We start from the raw sequence: 19,460 nt of genomic DNA on the forward strand, positions 1-19,460 counted from the left end.
GATATTGAGGATTGACATTGACGTAATCGATGTGCCTTGTTCAATCATCTGATGCTGCATGAAATGTGACGAGTCAAAGATGGAAAAGATAGCGATGCCAAAGTCCGAAGCACGAGAGCCTCGCAGACAACGAGAACGACAGTTTGCGAGGCGCTAACGCCACAGCCGCGCTGTGTGACGAGGGCATTCCCTGACTCAAGCGCAGGAACCCAGCCGGCCCTGTGCCGCGCCAAGTCCCCAGTCTGGCCCTTCATGGCCCATCCCTCGGCCGGGCTCGCTTTGCCAGGCATGCCGAAGCTGTCTAAATAACCTTCTTGCCGGGTGCTCCGGTAGGGAACGGGATCACCCTTCCCATGTGTCTCGCGGTTGTGTGACGAAACCAACATTAGCGCACCCTCCAAGCCAAGGCAATGTTGTCCGATAGATTGCTTATCAGCAGTTTGAACGGTAGCCGTAATCTGCCACAATTGTGGCTCATTAATCGTGATGATTGCCTCAGTGCAGTTATCCCAGGTTGAGCTTAGTTAGGCTGAGTGACTGCCTTGGCAGGGCGACTCATGTTCATGCAGCCTTTCACGTGCACATTCGACTCGGCGCAATCAGCGCAAGCTCAATAATGTATTGATTTGTGTTGCGCAATACCCCGCGTGCCGTGGGAATGCTGGTTTTCTCGGGGAAAAGGCAAGAACTCTAATCCGGCTACTTAATCACCAGCGCCCGTACCAGATGACGATCAGACATGGCTCATGCAGTACATCCCATTATCTCATAAGCTAGACACCGCCGTTTCTCCGATTACTCACAGAAACTGAGTTACCGACATCAGAGTTGCTGCCCTCAGATGAAGTGCGCACAGCCTTCTCTTGGACCGGAGCTTCGGTAACGGTGGTGTTGTTGATGATGCGCCCAGCCGCGTCATGAGTAGCATCCCATTCGGCAACGTCGGCGTAGGGGACCTTCCGAAGCTGGTTACTCTGAGCACCGTCCTCAAAACTAATGAGTTCCTGGCGCAACTTGTAGCCCTTCCATTTTGGGATGAGGAATGCCCAAAACCAGTAGTAAGCTGCACAGGCGAGGAGACTGCAATCTCGTTAGCCATTGCGAGTCAGATTATTGGGGAGAAAGACTGCTCACATTCCCACACCGGTCACCGCGTACGTCGCATACCAGAAGCTGACGTCACCAGCGTATTGTCCGCCTGCTGGCGGGTACCATGGCATGATCAGAAGGTAAAGCTGGATGCAGATGTTGAAGATGATCACCACGTGCCACGCTTTGAACTCGGGCTCGGGGAGGTTCAGCTTACTCCGCCGCCAGCGGACGACATAGATACCCACAGCCATTGCCAAGTTAAAGGCGGCCTGGGGAAAGACTCCGAGATCGTTGACTGTGGCATCGTTAGCGAGGCGGGTCCCACGCCGAGCTCGGGGCCATGTATGGGGCTCGTACCAAAAGTGAAAGCGTCTCCAGCCGGCACCGCAAGAATCATTAGTGCAGTCAGAAACCAAATCACGGCATAAGGTCCCAACGGCGTTCCAAAAGGCTTCGTAGATACCCAGAATCTTGTCCAAGGCAGTACGCCTTGGCGACCGCACTCTCTGATGCGGCGAGAAAGGCCAATAATAACCGCGATCATATTTCCGAAAGAGGCCAGTGCAATAAGAAAGTTCAGACCACGCACAGCCCCTGAGTTCCCGAAGACTGCCGTGAAAAACAGGCTTGCGACTGTCAAGCCGGAGTTCTCAAGATCTTCTCTTGGTACTAATCACAAACAATCAGTTAGCCTTTCTGGGGGCGGTTGGCTGTTTTCCAACAACTTGGGTCATAGCTCACCAGCAGCGAAGAAAGCAACGTTGGCGAACATGTAAAGGACGTAGACCGTGGTCAAAGCTGCGGTAGCGTAGATCTTGAGGGATCTGACGGGATTCTGCAGGGGCACTCTAATAAGCATATCATTACTTGTGGGGGATCCTCGGCCCTTCGGTCACATACCTTCACTTCATTGGCAACATTGAATGCGTTGTTATAACCTTTTCATGCGTTAGTTGACTCGACTTCGGTTTCGACAGTAGCCGGAAGATTCCATTGGAAATTACCTCCGTATGAGAAGATGATGCGGTAAAGTGCAGTAGTCATGCCGTAGGCAGTAGCCGAAGAGCTACCAGACCAGGCATCTTTGAAGTTTGCCGTGGGGTCTTGAACCTTTGTGTGTCCGCCTAGAACGACGAAACCAGTGATGATGACGAAAAGCAAAGTGCAAATCTTCACGATCCCTACGCCGTTGGAAAACCAATAAGCGTACTTGGTGTTGAACACAAGTGCTGAAGATGGTCAGCCTACTGAAACCAACGTAAAGATTAACTGCAACATACTCAGTGTGGCTAGGGTGTAGCAGGCTAAGGCGGTCCCCTTGATTTGCCAATCTGTGCCCTCATGGCCAGATATGGCAATCAGGTAGTTTGCCATGACTTTGCATCTGATCAGCGATTATGTCGTAGTTTGTCTAGCGTATGCACCCACCCGTCGCATTTGCACTTCCGAAGGATAGAATAACACTCTGTACCGCGAATGTGGTTGGGAAAAGCCACATGGGACGGGGGTAGGCTTGTTCGAGAAAGACGACTTCGGAACCGGATCGACTGGGGAAGTATGCGGTGAACTCGAGGTAGACGGCTCCAGATGCCATGCATAGCTGATCGCGTGATTGGGTCAGCCATTGTTGCCATTCTAGCTGCCGCTGTCGGGTTGCGTGCATGGGAAGGCTTGATGACTTACCAAGTAACCAAGAGTCCAATAGACAAAACTGACACCAACGGAACCAGTGCCCGCGAGAATCGAAGCAGCTTGGAAATGTCAGCATGCCCTGTGAACTGCGAAGTGCCCGGAGAGAAGACGCACGTGTTGAGTAGATACCAGCACCGATCATCATTGTGATGTTCAGCAACGTGATCGTAACCGGCCCGACGGAATACCCCAAAGGTGAGTTGTTCTCAACGGGCGCGCCGGAGGCGTCTTGGTATGTCGGAGGTGCATCATTGCCGCCCTTTTCACCGATGTACTGAACGCTTCCATTGGAGATCTGTTCGACCTGGCCCTCGGTAACGGTGCCAGACGCCGCAGCGCGGTCTCCAAAGGGCCTTCGCCAAGCCATTGAGACGCCAAGTACCAAGAGACGGGAGGGACGGAAGACTAGCGGGTAGGGCTGAAGACAGTGTTTCAGGACACAAGAGCTTCGCCGTTGGATGGCAGTAGTGTCGGGAGAGGGATAAGGTCACTGCATAGCGCCAGCGATCGAGAAGGAAGGAGAAGAAACGCGATCGCGAGGAAACCTATATACCATGCAGAATTTTTTACTGTCCTCTTCCTTCTCGGAATACCTCATCGGAATAGGCTTAGGGGATGCAACGCACTTGGAGCTCAAGACGGAAAGTCTCCGCCAGTTTAAGATTCCACTTCCCATTGTCAAAGTCCATTGAGAACCCTAAGAATGGCCGCTTCGTAAGCCATAACTAAATGTCAAATCACTATAGAGCTTTGACTTCCAAGTAAATGTTGGTTTGTGGAATTGCAATTCTGCAGCTGTTAGTGGTCGGTGCTGGTTCACGGCCCGATGTTGATTTCAACATTGGAGGGGTGGATGATACAATCGGCACTGAGGTAGGGGGACGACTGGGTTACTAGACAGGGTTTATTGATGACAACAGACATCGCCGCCATGGCGAATATCCGCTTCCGCCTTCCGCGATTCTGGAATATCTTCCGAAGGAGTTGAATGGCACTTTCGGATGCGTTTTCGTAGACACTGGATGCCGTGAGTTTATTTTTGATAATACACGTCATGCATCCCATTTGCAGATACTCTTCAGTCAGTTTACCTACAAGTGAAACGAAACCAGCAAGCAGTGAAGACCACAGCTTCTCTAATGCAGGAAATGCTTCGCCTTTCGACCAGTTGGGTATCTCAGAAAGAAATCTGGAGCAGTTTCTCTCTGCAAGCAAAAAGGGCAATCGAGATTATCAACGACCAGCGGGAAGTGGACTCGGTCGGCCGAGGAGGGTGGGATTTCGGCAATTTAGTACGTAAAGGCAGCCTTGAGCGAATGACGCGATCTACAGGAGACCCCATTACGGGTACTAGGATTGGGGCCGCGGTTGCGTGCTTGGGGCTGGCCGTCCAACCCCGGCCAACGCGCGGGGATATTCCGGGAAAATTCACCTCATCTTCGACCAGACCACGGAACCTTTTCCAACCAGCATTTGAACATTAGTCATAGGTGGTGAGATAACGCTGTCTCCGATTTCCAATTTCACCAGTGAGAAAGCCTGTAGTCAACATCCAGTACAACAGTCATATCAAGGCTGAAAACCGTTAGATCCTCAGCTTGAGTATCTTTGTGATGCTTCGTAATTGTACACTACTAGCGGCTAGTGATACGGGTTCACGATACATACACGCGGGCCGAACATTTGTATGCATTCGCTTATTAATAGTGAGGAGCTCACCAATATATAACTAATAGGATAATACCAGAAGAAAGGTTAAACACAGGAGAGAACATCTTCCGGACATCTTAGGGTCAGACCAGTAAGTTCAACAAGTGTTCAGTACGCAGATGCTATCAAGAATTCATGTTATAAGAGGATGCAGTTAAAAAGTCTTCAGCAGGCGTATTTAGGGTGCGACAATCATATGAAAAGAAACAAAAACCGTCACCTAAGCCTACTTTCATTAGATTGGACAACCATATACTGTCGTTCAACAAGTCCTCAAAGTTGAGATTATTAACTTCATGCTTTAGCCCCTTTTCATTCATACTCTTGCAATTCATGAGATAGAGTGTGAGCCGTGCTAAGACGGCGGCACCAATGACTGAAAACGTAGCATAGGTAAAAGACGCGACCACATCGCCCGTCTCTGTAGTTTGATATAAACGTCTCAGGCTCGCGGGTTTTCAGCAGTCCCTACATACCTACTTAGTTCAGATCACTTGCTACAAAAATCCTGGCTATCATATGAACACTATTAGCCCCGAACGTGGTGCCTTTGGCTCGGCAATAGTCTCTAGAAAGAATGCTTCAAGCCAGTCATCGTCCCAGGCATTTCACTTCGCCAGGTATCAGCTGATGAAGGCCAATTACCCAGCTGCTGTTTAACAAGACACGTGATGTTGCAATTTTGAAGCGGAAAATAGCCTAGTTAGCCATAGCACTTGTGCGCAAGCGATGTGCTACGTTTGATCATTTCCTACAGTATTCCCTGAGATATGCCCTGGCCTTCTTGATCAATTATATCTCTGTATGAATCCGTTCAAAGTTCTTGAATGGCGTCTAAATCAGTTGTCACGCGGGGAATGCTACAAAAGCGTGAACAGGTCCTGCACAGCTTCAAGGAGAGAGTACCTACATGTAAATCAGATACTCATCAGCGGGCTCAGGAAAAACAACTCATCTTCAACAGTCAAGCACACGTCAAGTCTACATACAGACCACTTCATATTTCGACTGCATTGAAAGAGAATAAGAGACCTATAGTCTCATCAAGGAATTTGCTCCTTCGAAACGGAGATTGTCTTTAAAACCTTGCAACATCAAGTGAACCTGAAGGATCACCCCAACGATCGCTTGCGATGTACAACCTTTTAGCGAGGTCCAAAAAGACAACACATGTATGATGGTCACAGCTCTTGGAGCAGGTTCGATATAGTGGACAGAATACAATAACCTATAGCGTAAGATCTAGATGTAAGAGTTAACGGGAAGAAGAGAATTACGGTGTGTACGCGGGGCGTTGCCGCAAGAAAGGGGGCCATGGTAAAGACATGTGTCAGATATAAGGCGCCACAATAGCTCCGCAATTGTGGGTCCCACTTTTGGTCTGACAACATGACTCGCGATACCAACACCACCCTAGCTTGCAATCCCGTGACATTTATACCTCTTTAACAGGATCATTCCCAGTCGACAATACTTTATTAAACATCGCACTAAGCTTGGTGTTAGCACAAACGCTCATCTTTTCGACCAACAAAACTTGAAGGAGCGCTTGTGCTGACTCGCCGTCACAGGTCTGGCAGGTGAAATAACGATATTTTGCTAGGGAAGCACAACATCACAGCACTATGTGACCGTCTCCAAATACACGATAGCAAAGGGTTGGCCATACCATGCATTGCTGTGCTCCCGAAGCCGACTTGAATAAAGAGCGCTTTGGCTATTACTGTCAAAATTCTAGATAGCTTTGGCGTTTACCAGCTCTGTATCAGGTGGCAACTGGGAAAAGGATGAGGTCTCTGTCGCGATGACAGGGAGCTCAACAGTCATCGCAAGTCCGAAGCAATGCTGAAATCTACGGTTTCCTCCAGGCAGAGCAAGTCAATGGACGCTAATTACCTTGAAGAGGCACTGGCATGGCAAGGATACTGGGACCTTAGTCTCTGAAAACCAAGCCGAGGAGGCCGGGAGATTAATCACATTTAATTGACCTCGACTCTCAAATTCAGAATGTGGGGATAGGAGATAAAGCTTTTTTGCTCGACGTCTTCTCTTTCTCCGCCTGCATCCGCAAAACCCATTTAAGAGGGCAAGCCATCCTCGAGATTCTCATGTTGTAAAATGTCAAATGAGCGGGACTCCGTGGAAATGGCTACCAATGGTATCAACTGCCGCTGGCACTTGGTGTAGTGTACATATTCTTGCATTCCTGCTCTTCCTACATTCAAAAGTCTCTCAAAATCTCGTGATTTTTCAAACTCGGAACTCACTCCCCACCCCCCGGACTCTCCATAGGTGGCCCAGGCTGATACACGCGCCAACAAAAATGCGTCTTACAGCAATCATCGCCGCCGCTGTGCTCTGCGCAAGCGCACCACTCGCCCAAGCCTGCTCCCCAGGCTTCTCATCGAACCGAAATCTCTCCCCCGGCGACTTCGCCTGGCTCTTTGCAGACTACAGCGTTGACGACGTGTCCGGTTGTAGCAGCCGCTGCGCGCGCCAGTGCACCGCCCCGGGTAAGCAGTACGGCGCCTGCATGGGCTGCGCGAGGTGGAAGGGTAACGCCCAAGGCAAGATGGACCTCCCGCCCTGCAGCAAGCCCATCACAACTGCAAATGACGACGGCGAGTACGAGTGTCACGGGTACGGTGACGGCTTTTGGAACTGCATCACGCCGTGCCCTCCCGGTTATGAGGTACGTTTGATCCTAGTGACCTAAGGAGTGAACAAGTGAATGTTGATAGCGACGCGCCGGATAGTCCAAGGATCTAGGCCGTGGTTAATGATGATGCCGAACCCATACATGTGGCGTATTAGGTGCCGAGCTTGGTGGTTCTTGGAGGCTTTACTTAGCGCTGCTGGTATCCATTCTATAGAGACTATGGTAAACACATAGACCTTATGACGCCGCGACGTAAGTGAATGCTGATGCCGTTGACGTTGCTGTTGTCAGTGCAAAAGTGAGTTGGCTGGCTTTGGTGACTACGTAGAGCCTGGTGTAGTCCTGCTCTTGCTTCCTCCACTTCGGCGTCGACAAACTCTCCTAACCCGAGCCGTTCACAGACTTGCGCTATGCGTTTGGAGTCTTGATAGATAACAAAGCCATATCCCATAGCTCCATTCGGCCCTTGAGAGCTATCCACGAAGAGAATGATACGGCTTTGTGGTACTGTTTTCACCGTTTTTCCTGCTTCTTGTTTTGGCTGTGTCGGTACGTGATCCTGTGATCCTGTAACATACTGCTATGTTGGAGATAGAGACCTTGTGTAGCTCGGCAAAAGCTTTGCCGCTCTCTAAAGTCTCGTCTGCTACATTCCCTATTGAGAGAGCTGTGGGACTACAGGATGTTGATGATCAACCTTTTGCAGGAAGACTGCAGTAAGTAGTTGGACGCCCTCCCTCAAGAACCACCCTAGTAGCCGCAGGAAGCCCCTCTTCGTGTTCGTCAGGTGCTTAAGATGTCGGGCTGCCTTGTTTGCCGTCGCTTTCCTAGTTTTGACGTGGTACCAGAATGAAAATATCTTATCAAACCAAACACTGATCTAGCATACCAGCTCCATCAACGCATTAAGTCTCCAAGCCCCCACCATGACGTGTAGCAGCCCGGCCGCCTGGTAGTATCCCCTGGTGAAGCGGATAGCTTCGCATTTGTTAGGGCCGAAAGCGACCTTATTCTCCGAGCCCTGTCTGGGAATGCCGACTGCACTCCCGCTGAGTAATGCCACGTTGCTCTCGAGGGACGACTGATGGCCAGAACGGCAATATCGCCTGCATGCCCACGGTGTTCTCGTGCGTGCATGCCTGGAGCCGAGTCGCTTTACCTGTACAGAAGAATGCATATTACACCCGATTTTATTGCGACAGATTACTTCAGATTAACACATGGGTATCAACTAGCTAGATGTGCTGTACTTGACACATGGCGGTACAGGATTCTCCATTCCCTTTTACACAATACTCGGTAGCATCCGCTTCAGAGAGGAAGCCCGAGCTGAGAGCTCTTCTTTTCATTCACCACATTCAGGCAGATTTCGTGGTAGATCTCTCGAGATAGGTGCAGCTTTTCCAGTCGCAAGTGTTCTGCAATAGTTAGCATACCGCATGTCAACCTTCCAAAGGATCTGAGATCAAACCTTGTAGACGTCCGTTCCCCACCAGCTAAACTTCTTCGAGGCACCGGTGTAGAATAGCGCAAAGAAGATCACAATACCAGCGATGGCAACCGAGCAGTCCAGTGCAGAACTGAGCACGAAGTTGTACCGCCTCCACCAATCTCTCTGTCTTCTCTTGATGAGCAGCCCGAACAGGAGTCCCACGATCGCCCAGCTGCCATAGTTTGTGCCAGACGCCGGAGGTATGTAGTTGAGTGCGCCGAGGAACAAGGGCACATGAACCTTCTTAAGCCATGTGGCGTTCGGGAAGACCTTCTTCCGGAGAACATAGACAATCACCGGCAAGACCGCACCCACGAGGAAAAACCAGAGGAGGTTGCGGTACATGGCTCCCTCTGCGAAGAAACGGCGAGGGCCGACTGCGCCCCACACCATGCTGGTGTTAAAATGAGTTCGAGAAAAGGGGCAGGTGAAGCCGTTGGGTGCGGTGGTCGAGCAGATGTCGGGGATGTGGTTGAGAGCCCAGTTGAGGACAGAGACTTGACCGAGACTGCCGATGACAAGGCCAACTGCCTGAACAAGGAACAGTTGTCTCGGTGGAATCTGCGCAAACGTTAGCCGGGCTAGATGAGATATGAAAAGATGCGGGGTCTTACGTTGCAGTATATTCCGAGCTTGAGATCTTGAGCAAACGCAAGCCCTTTGATACCCGAGATGTATCCCAAGTTAAAGAACCAGATGTTAGCGAGCACTTTGCCCTGCCAGGTGTAGCCGGCGACGATTCGGCAAAAGATGTCGATTTGGATCTTCATGTTGGTGGTGGCGTAGACCCAGGCAAGCTGCAAACTTCTATCAACACTGAAACCATGCTGCAGTTAAGAAGAGTGGAACTCACGGGGATGAAGAAGACCGCAGAGACGACGAAAGACAGAATGACTCCGTACCATCGCAGCTGAACGGGATAGAACTCGCAAGCAAAAATGCCAAAGCCCAGAGCGAGAGCGGCCACGGTCCAGTACCAAAAGATTGGCACAGCTGCATACAACGGCTGGGGGTTGTCTCGAGGCACGACCTTGCGACCGAAGAGGGCGGGGAGTGGAGACGCTCTGAAAGCCGCGGCGATGCTTCTGCGTTTCTCGAGGAACAGCCAGACAAAGAGAGAAGCGATGGTGGCGAAGCACAGACCGAAGGTGTTGAGGGCATACGTGACCGGGAGGTAAATCTGAGTGGTTACGATGATTAGCGGCGCAATTTAAGAAGCGTTGTCAAGGGTGTACTTACGTCAGAGTAGGCTTCGTACTTAGTGTCGTTGAAGGTGAAGCCATGTTTCTTGTCGATGACTCTGGAGACATTGTAGGTCTTTCCGTTCTTGTCGTAAATTGAGTTGCTCTGGATGGGGTAGTAAGCTGACTCCCAAGTGTTTGAGTAGTAGAGAGCTGGTGAGATGATGTAGATCCAGAAGACCAAGGACGCAAGAACGTTCAGGATAGCCCAGGTGGGCACGACCAGTGGGGATCCGATGTAGGCGATTTGACTCCCTGTGTTGAGTCAGACATATGATCTTACTTAGCATGGCTTGTTACCCACAATCGAACGTGAAAGGCAGTAGACCGATTCCACTCTTCATTCCGAAGACTTGGTTTACCACGGCGTTGTTGGGCGCAATCCAGCAGACCCAGGTGAAGTATCCCAATGCAGGGAAGATGAAGTCGGGGAACCAGTACCAGCAAAAGGATGCGGCAAAGGCAAACATGAAAAACTTGTATCTCGAGGCCGTCCACTTGGTCCTGTTGAAGAAGCAATGTTAGCTACGTTGTGTCAAGGTTGTAGAAAACAGAACATACTCCGTCTCGTCTTCCTTTCTGCTAGAGTGCAGCGCAGCGTTCAGGGCAGTGTTGCCAAGAACACCAGGCCACAGCAAGCCAGCAGGCTCAACCACCAAGGAGCGGCACAGTCCAGCCAAAGCAAATCCAAACAAGATCGTGGCCAGAGTTACTGTAAGCTCAAAACCCCATCCTGCTTCGTAACCGTAGAAAACTCGTTGTTCGGTCAAGACGTCCGCGCTGAGTCGAGTGAGGAAACTGAGGTTGGCCATAATGTAGATGAGGATGTTCTCCTGTTGTATCTGTTAGTATCGGTGCCGTATGTGAAGCATCAGTTGATGAGTAAACGAACCTTGTAGTTGAAAGGTCCCGGGTTGAGACTGTAGCGGTTGCCTCTGACATTGAAACCCCAGTCCGGAACCACAAACTCCCAAGCCTTTCCAACCGGGTATGCCAAGAACTGAATTGCGGACTGTGACAGGGTAATCGACGGAAACCGGAACGTGTAGAGAGTGTTGACCCCGCTGCCCAAAAGACAGAAGCCGATACCGATAATCCACATGCGGAGAGTGAGGCATGGCAAGGAAGGGTCGTCGGGTCTCAGGCCAACGCCGGCCGCGTAGAGAACATCTTGGCTCGGGGCACTAGATTCATCTGATAAGATCTTCTAGATAACAATTCTTGGCATGTGGGAGAAGCATGGGCCATACCGGAAGAGCGCTTGACCTCTTCAATGGTGTTCGTCGGGCTCACGGGCTCGGGCTCATCAATGACGGTCTCGTTGACCGTCTTGCGGTTCCCCTCGAGGCTTGCCATGGTCGGTGGTTCGGGAATGCTGAATGCCAAGCACGGTGTCGAGACAGACTACAGATTAGATGAGATTAGATGGGCGATTATCAGACTTTTATTCCACCCTGAGCTCCAACCCACGATGATCCTGGCGCGCTCCCGTGTAAGTCGGCGTTGCCGCCAATCCTCATCAGACCCACAACGTCCGGGTTCACGGCACCGGATACTGGCGTCAGCTTATGGGACCGGCCGTATTTAGCGTGAGGGTTCTGAGTCGACATTTCGGTCGAGGCGACACGGAAAAGGACACCGATCAGGAGAGGAAGACTGCGAGTCGCCAACCACATTCCTTAAACGTAGTCAGTGCTCCGGAATTCCGCCCACGACAGCACGAAAACTGCAACGTCGCGTCCCGCGGGCGGAACAAACGCAGGGCCTCGTAAGGCTAAATTGGGGAGCCAAGACGGCACGCGGGATGATTCTTGATGCAACCCGGGCCGAGGAGACGTGGAGGAAATAACCTCATGATGTGACGGCGGAGCTAGTCCGAAGACCCAAAAGATCTTTTGGGCCAGTCATCGTCGAGCGCGCCTGGAAGTGGCTTGCCGATTATCAAGATACCGGCTATTTCTTCCGATTGAGGCTCAGCGTGTAATTTCCTTTGAGCTTAATCATCCCGGAGATCTGTGGCACGCGACTTGATTTGCGTGTTCTGAGCATATCCTGCATGTTTTTCACACTGCCACAGGCTTCTGCGGCACAGGCTTTGCCCGGGGCGTCGACAGTTGCCCGAAGACTGAGATGTCACAAAAAAAGCAAAACACTGTTGTGGATAGTTTGCGTAACACGAACATGAAGAGTCTTGGTTTATGGAATGATATAAATTCAATGAGATTCTCCATGAACTAGAGAATCTTTTGAAGCTCAATTCCTGCAGCATCTCGTCCATCGGCAAGCACAAATCGCGAGACCTAATTGGGTAAGTTTCCACAATTACATGCCAAGAAGCCGGCACCGTCTGGAATACCCTCTGAAAATTTTGCTAAATAGGGATAGCAAATGATGACCACTTGCTGACCATCGGCTTATGGATATCCCGATACCTCGAAGCGAAGAGACGCGATGACTAAAATTCGGTTGCATTGGAGTGAGACACGAAGAAGAGAAAGAGAGTGGAAAAGAAGGGCGAAGGATGCGAGCGAGCGGGAGCAGGCTTTACCCTGATCGGCAACGCCTTCTCGTCTTCTTCCCGAATGAACCCCGAAGAACCCCACCGCGAATCCGGTTTAACCCGGGCCAAGTTCTCGGCCATCTTGGGAGACTCTCGCCTCTGAGTCCTCCCTCGCCTATGCCCGGATCCGCTGCGACGCAGTCTCCTCGCAGAGTGACAGCCGCGCTCCGCTTCACCCGCGTGGTCGCTCCTCTGGCCGCGCTCCTCGTCCCCTCATTCCGCATGCCTGGTAATAAACGGGACCTGCAGACGGTGCTTCGGTGGGTGATGCCCGTGGGTATGACAATCGCCGCATTCATCCCATCTTTTTCTTTTTTGTCTCGCGGCCTTCGTTATTTTTGGGGACTTCTGTGCAGCCCTACAGGACCCCCCCCTCTGCAGGTCCAGTTCTCTTCTTACTGATTATCGTGATTAGATCTTTCTCCATTGCCAAGACTACGTGACTGACTAGCCACACTCTAAAGAATTGAGACGTCTTGGACTACCTTTTTCGGGGGCAAGTGCTCACGCATGTGGCTTGGCCAAGGATGTCTTGTGCCTTGGTTAAGTACATCGAGGTGTAATCACAAGTGTTTTTGCGCTCCTCTAGGAAGTGTCAGCGGCTTGGCAATTTACGTGTCATATTGACCTGTCCACAAGGGTCCTCCAACAGTCAGTCTGCACTGTAGATTGACATATCGCGGGATGAATCTACATCAAGATTCTCATCTGATGAACGAAGCTTAGCCAAACGTTCTTCACGTAGTACAAGGCGTTTGGATGCAGAGAGTTCTCTGGTCCCGATATCGGATGTGGCCTGTCACGGCCAAGATTCCCCTTTCCTCCAACATCGTTCAGCTCCAACTGCATGAAGCAGAATGAATGCAGAGTTTGATGAGAGGTCAATGCGAAGGGTCTCTCAGGGGACAGTTTCCATATTCTTGGGATTGCACTCGATGATTCGGTCGCAGAGGATGAATGTGATCGTGACTTCTGTTCAATCCTAAGTACAGTCTCAAGTGGATTGATGTGAACCATCTTGTACGACATAGAAGTCCTCCTGAGATCAGCGTCATTACAGAGATTCAGTTTCTATTCTTTCGTTGAAGTCGATCTTCACGAGGCGTTGGTCATAGTTTTATGATTTTGGTTGCAAAAGTGCACAGTTCAGCTCGGTCAACTGCTCGATGACCGACGTAACTAAATAAAACCGATCGGCGCTCAAATTCGTGCTGAAGTCAAAAAAAGAAACCAAGAAAATTTATCACGATGCCGCAATATGGCAGCATTAAATGGGCTTGCGCGTCACTGCATCTCGGAAGCGGCAAGCCCTTGCTTCGTGGTCCAAGTGATGATACCGTATCATCGAACAACTTGCTTGAGCCTCGGTCCTGCCCAATTAATCGCTACGACTTCAAGACTGGCAGGTTTTCGCTCAGCACTGGAGCATGCGGCTTCATCAAACTTCTCCTTTAGGCAGTTGGTCCCCGATTTGCCCGCCAGACGCGCTTCAGAGGCGTAAATGCAAAATGCACCTACGGACTGACAGCTGAAAACTCCAGTTGTCTTCAAGTGACATCTGAGGCGTGATCGTGGCAAACATAACATGGAGAATGCCGACAAAGACTACATGCCTGCCTCAGTTGTGGCAAGGCCCGGTTCTTCATGCAACGGACATGGGAAGTGTCCGGCCTGACAAGTCGAGTGCTTGTGTCTCAGAGCATCAGAGCGCTTTGTTAGTCTCGCTGCCCAAGTTGCTGGGCCTCAATCAGTCTCAGGAGCAGAAAACCCAGTGTCAGCAATTAGATCGGGCGGATAGACAAGTCACGAGAAAAGGAATATCGTGCCAGCCTGCTGGTACGAATCCCGCATTCTCGTAGGCCCCAAAAGCAAGACACTACATCGCGCCGCAAATTTCGCCTCTTTCCAAGAAGAGCGGAAATTCGCTGCAAGTGTCAATATCGCGACGCACAACTCAGTCGTTGCTGCTGTAGGGGCGACTGTGCTCCGTTGCCAATCGAGATGCCGCGATTTTCCTGCGTCAAAAGCGCCGTTGCCGAGTACCCGTCTGTTGAGCGCCGAAACCGATCGGCGTGCCGTTGGTAAAATCGCGCGTTCGTAGAGGGGAGCTTTAGCCGGAGCAATGGCCGGAGTTTTCCGTTGGTCTCAGTCTGGCTACCTGGAGGCAGGTCAGCAAAGGCTTTGCGAAGAGGGCAAAATTTTGTGGTCTGTCGCGAGTTCAAAGTTGAACAGGGTCAGTATGGCATTGGATATCTTGGTGTTGTCGACGAACATGCGCTTTCGTGCGTAAGAAATCCTTCAGCTGTTTAGTCTAGCTCGCGGAGTGGGAATTCGTGGGCTTTTGGCGGTCTTTGTTGGTCTTGACTCAGTGGTCTCGTGAGGACTTGCCCTCGGAATATGTCTCAGTAAAACCGATATTTCGACGGCCCTTCTCGTTACCTCCGATCCAGTCACAGTGAAGCTCGAGATGACCGTCGCGTTGAGTGGTTGTGGCGAAGAGATTTTCTCTCCAAGGGTGTCGAAAGTGTCTCGACGCGCAGCTCTTTTCGTCCGGCCTATTGATTTACGGAGACTGTCCCCGTCGGGGCTGTTTTCCACTTCAAGTAACCAACGAGTTGGTTGGTTTCGCTGACCAGGGCAGAGTTGGTCCAGAACCCACCTCGCTCACCTAGAAGGCACAGCCTGAGCTGACAGACCTGTCGTCGGCCAGTGAGCGTCTTGATATTTCTCTTGGTTGGTGTCGTCCCCCCCTGCTTTATGTGTTTGCATTGACGGCCGACGGACTCAATGTCGCTTGTTGTCCGTCGTCCGTGAAATAGTAGGAGTCCATCGTGGGGGCCTCCGACTTGGACTTCGTCAACCACGACGTTGACACATAAAAAAAGCATCGTTAGATTGAAGGAAGGCTTCAAAATAACTCACGCGTAGGTAGCCACACCAGAGCACAACCAACGAGCCACGTCAGCCGTCGTCTCTGCCCACCATCAGCCTTCTATGACTCGGGAAGCGGGTGGCACAGCAGCTTGTTGGAGAAGGTAACCTCGATCGGAGGGTGCCTCTGGACCAGCACCAGCACCCCAGCGCGGGCTTTCGAGCTCGCCAGCAACGGCCATCGGATGGCTCAAGCGGCCTGATAAAGCCTCGGGAACCCCAATGTTCGTCTCGATCCAAATGGTAGCCAAGCACCCGGATCAAGACACCAGCAGATCAGCGCATGGTCCATCATGGGCTGGTTTCGCCTCTAGCTCAGTCCAGATGCCAATCCTTTACCCAGACCAGAGGCAGGCCGGAAGGCAAAAATGCGAGACCTTCCACCACTTCTTAGCTTCTTTGCGTTCCCACTTGCCGCCATGTGCGTCCCGGTCTGCATGGGTAACGTTGACTTCTGCTTGCGGGTATCGGCCATGATTGGTTGCCAGAGAGGTGACAGGCTAATTTCTGCAAGGATCCTGGTCGGTGTCACCAGCACTGGCCGGTGGGCTTGCAGAACACGATTGTTCATGGATAATAAACCCGCTCGAGTGGGGGGTTTTTGCTTAGCTTACGGGTATGTGGGAGACATTTCCCTGCCAGTTACCCATGGCACCGGCGATACTCCCTGCAGCCAAGTGTTGAGGGGAAAAAAAAACCCTTCTGCCCGCTAGCTTCTCTGGGGTTCATCGACGGACAGACACGACAGGACTGGACTGATGCTGATGATGTTCTCGTTGGCAGTCTTGGCTCACAAACACGTGAACCTCACCTGGGTATCTGTCGACCAGCTTCAGCCGTGTCTCTCTAGCTGCGTCTCGGGGGTTGCAATACAGCGACCTGCAGAAGTCAAACCCAGCAATGAACAGACTTTGATGAGATGTGACCAGGGGCCGGCAGACACCATCCTCGCTCCAACCCCACCGCGTCGACCTGTCGACGGCCCGACCAGAGGGCAACATGGAGACCTGGTGCCCCCTCAGAGCTCCTTCATCCCTTCACGCCACTTTCTTCTGAAGTTTTTTGTCCAGGGATAAGCCGATGCATTGGCTGATCTTTTCACATTTCGGGTATGAACGGTTGGTTTATTAGCTAGGCATTCCATGCGCGAGGAGGGTCCAGCCAAGTACGCGGCCCTCCGACCTGAGCTGTCGCCGGCCTGGAAGATCCCACTACGCTAGCACGAACCCAAACATACCTCCGATGTTCTTCGAACTTTGATTCGTCTCTTGGCATCTAATCTGATCATCTGATAAAGTAAAGATTGGGCGACATCGGCTTGGGTTGGATTTTCACCTGGCTCTTGGCAGGGCCCATTTCTAATATAGAAGAGCGGATAGAACCCTCGCTTTTCGAGATCTGGATTTTCCCTCCCTTCTTCTTGGTTCTTCAAGCAAGGTCAACAGGCACGCTCAGCCTTCAACTTCCCATTCCTTCTTGCCCAGAACCCCTTAATACCCAACTCAACGCCAACCCGTTGAGTCCTGTGGTTCATAGTCGCACCGCGACCGACAATCCCCTCAAGAACCATGTCGACCACCATCGAGGCAGGCGCCCAGCGCCAGGACACCGGCTCCGACATCGAGAAGTCCGCCAACTTCAACAATGGCGTCCAGGAGGTCAACGCCAACCCCAACAACAACAAGGAGGGCGACTCCGACGCTGAGAGCGAAAACTTCCAGGGTGGTGTCCAGCGCGTCCGTGCCATCACCTCCGTCTGGACCAAGAAGACCCTGATCAGCATGTTTGTCCTGTGAGTCCTCGCCCGCATCCTGCCACCCCAGCCAACTTGGCGACGGTGACAGCCGACTAACCTTATCTCAAAGGATCTACATCGTCTCTTTCGCCGATTTGCTCCTGCAGTCCATCCAGAGCAACCTCAACGCCTTCGTCACCTCGTCGTTCCACAAGCACGGTCTCCTCTCCATCGTCGGTGTTTTCGCTACTATCCTGTCAGGATGTTGCCAGGTCACCATCGCCAAGATCATGGACATCTGGGGTCGCACGGAGGCCTTCCTGATCATGATTCTCTGCTCTTGCATCGGTGTCATGATGAAGGCCGTCTGCCAGAACATGGAAACCTACGTCGCCGCCCACACCATCTACTACGTCGGTCACTTTGGTATGCTGTTCGTCCTCGACGTCATGGTCGCCGATATGACCTCCCTCAAGAACCGTATGATCATGTTCGGCATCAACGGCACTCCTAACGTCATCGTCGTCTTCGCCGGTCCCAAGATCGCCGACCTGTTCTACACCAACCTTAACTTCCGCTGGGCCTTCGGTGCCTTCGCCATCATCATGCTCGGTGTCTGCGCTCCTGCCGCCGCCGTCATGTTCCTTATGCAGCGCAAGGCTGAGAAGGCCGGTATGCTCCAGAAGATCAAGTCCGACCGCACCTACCTCCAGGGCTTCCTTTACTACCTCGTCCAGTTCGATGGTAAGTTTATCCCCAACAAGTCCCCTGAATGCCCCAGAGATCTCTAACAGGCCATTCGCAGTTGTCGGTATCATTCTGCTTACCGCTGCCTTCTCCCTCTTCATGCTGCCCTTCAACATCGTCTCGTACGCCGCCCACGGCTGGAAGTCTGCCCACATCATTGCCATGCTGGTTCTCGGAATTCTCTGCGTCCCCGCCTTCTACGTCTGGGAGAAGTACTTGACCCCCAAGAGCTTCATCGCCTGGGAGTACCTGAGGAACAGGAACATCATTGGCGCTGGTCTTCTCTACGGCCTCATGTTCCTTTCCATCTTCTGCTGGGATACCTACTACCAGTCTTACCTCCTGGTTGTCCACAGACAGAGCATCACCAACGCCGGTTACATCCTTAACTGCTTCTCCCTGGCCTCCTCCTTCTTCGGTCCTCTGTTCGGATACATCATTCGCCTGACCGGAGACTTCAAGTACACTGCCCTCGCTGGTGTTCCCTTCATGCTTCTGGGTACCGCTCTCCTGATCCCCTACCGAACTCCCAGCACCAGCGTCGGAACCCTCGTCGTTCTCCAGCTCCTCAACGGTATCGGAACCGGTATCTTCGCCGCCTGCGCCCAGATCTCCGTCATGTCCGCTGTCACCCACCAGGAGATTGCCTCCGCCATGGCCATCTTCTCCCTGTTCGGCTCCGTCGGTTCCACCACCGGCTTCACCGTCGCCGGTGCCATGTGGAACAACATCATGCCCACCGAGATCTACAACAGACTCCCCGAGGACGCCAAGAACCAGACCGCCACCATCTTCGGCGACGTCACCGTCCAGCTCTCCTACGCGGACGGTGACCCCATCCGCGACGCCATCGTCGGCGCCTACGGCAGCATCCAGCACAAGATGGTCATCGCCGGCGCCTGCTTCGTCCCCCTCTGCGTTGCTAGCATCCTCATCTGGAAGCGCATCAACCTCAAGCAGCTCGAGAAGGAGAAGGGCCCCCAGACCAAGGGCAACGTCTGGTAGATGTTTTCTATCGTGTTACTTACTACCCCCGGACTTGCCCGGAATTGTCTGGACATTGCCCGGGTCGCTTATTATACCCGCCACTGAGGCAGCCAGAGCCGCGGTGTCAAAACCGTCTCTGCCTGTGGATTTGATAACCTCGAGATGTTTTGCCGTTTCGGTCGGACTCGATATGTGTACTTAATCGGATGGGCCGATCCCTAGGAGGGAGGACCTGACAAGTAATATACTTCACATACAATCCTTAAAAAGATTTGATCATAACCAATTATCCGTCTCAATCGTGACACCTGATCCGCGCTTGCTGTGCTCGTAGATGCGACGGATGCTATTACTGACTATTCCTCGCGCCTGATTGGACATGTGCGGGAGGATCCAGCTTTGCCTGGATCGCTTGGGGATTGCTTTCCCTTTCAGTGTTAGCTCTCTGCTTACGGTACGGATTCTAGAAGGATTCGACGGCGAGCTGCAGTCTGCGGACTTAACAATCACTGAAACGGGAAATTCTGGGGCAAGGTCCGCTCCGATCCCGTGTTAGGCAAACAGTTCTGTCATGTCGGAGGCCGAGCTGAATAATCACGGCGGCCCAGCCCGGC

At 52.0% G+C, this 19,460-nt stretch overlaps 5 protein-coding genes across 5 annotated transcripts; 2 read left to right on the forward strand and 3 right to left on the reverse strand.

The window, feature by feature from the left end:
* Positions 1-773: 773 nt before the first annotated feature.
* COL26b_012735 (uncharacterized protein) lies at positions 774-1,343 on the reverse strand (the record flags this gene model as incomplete). Its single annotated transcript, XM_053185373.1, has 2 exons — positions 774-1,080; positions 1,135-1,343. 2 exons carry the CDS (start codon positions 1,341-1,343, stop codon positions 774-776), a joined length of 516 nt encoding a protein of 171 aa, XP_053030689.1.
* Positions 1,344-1,822: 479 nt separating this feature from the next.
* Positions 1,823-3,151, reverse strand: COL26b_012736 (uncharacterized protein; the record flags this gene model as incomplete). The annotated part of the gene is made up of 4 exons (XM_053185374.1): positions 1,823-1,927; positions 1,993-2,030; positions 2,097-2,321; positions 2,899-3,151. 4 exons carry the CDS (start codon positions 3,149-3,151, stop codon positions 1,823-1,825), a joined length of 621 nt encoding a protein of 206 aa, XP_053030690.1.
* Positions 3,152-6,817: 3,666 nt separating this feature from the next.
* On the forward strand, positions 6,818-7,274 carry COL26b_012737 (uncharacterized protein; the record flags this gene model as incomplete). Its single annotated transcript, XM_053185375.1, has 2 exons — positions 6,818-7,186; positions 7,251-7,274. 2 exons carry the CDS (start codon positions 6,818-6,820, stop codon positions 7,272-7,274), a joined length of 393 nt encoding a protein of 130 aa, XP_053030691.1.
* Positions 7,275-8,618: 1,344 nt separating this feature from the next.
* Positions 8,619-11,242, reverse strand: COL26b_012738 (uncharacterized protein; the record flags this gene model as incomplete). The annotated part of the gene is made up of 8 exons (XM_053185376.1): positions 8,619-9,206; positions 9,260-9,442; positions 9,499-9,825; positions 9,885-10,141; positions 10,191-10,390; positions 10,448-10,719; positions 10,779-11,080; positions 11,137-11,242. The coding sequence occupies 8 exons, from the start codon at positions 11,240-11,242 to the stop codon at positions 8,619-8,621; spliced, it is 2,235 nt and encodes a 744-aa protein (XP_053030692.1).
* Positions 11,243-16,945: 5,703 nt separating this feature from the next.
* Positions 16,946-18,864, forward strand: COL26b_012739 (uncharacterized protein; the record flags this gene model as incomplete). The annotated part of the gene is made up of 3 exons (XM_053185377.1): positions 16,946-17,169; positions 17,243-17,856; positions 17,918-18,864. The coding sequence occupies 3 exons, from the start codon at positions 16,946-16,948 to the stop codon at positions 18,862-18,864; spliced, it is 1,785 nt and encodes a 594-aa protein (XP_053030693.1).
* Between the last annotated feature and the right edge of the window lie 596 nt (positions 18,865-19,460).

The sequence above is a fragment of the Colletotrichum chrysophilum genome (genome assembly GCF_026319265.1).
Source record: "Colletotrichum chrysophilum strain AFK26 chromosome Unknown scaffold_188, whole genome shotgun sequence".
NCBI classification, from domain to species: Eukaryota; Fungi; Ascomycota; class Sordariomycetes; order Glomerellales; family Glomerellaceae; genus Colletotrichum; species Colletotrichum chrysophilum.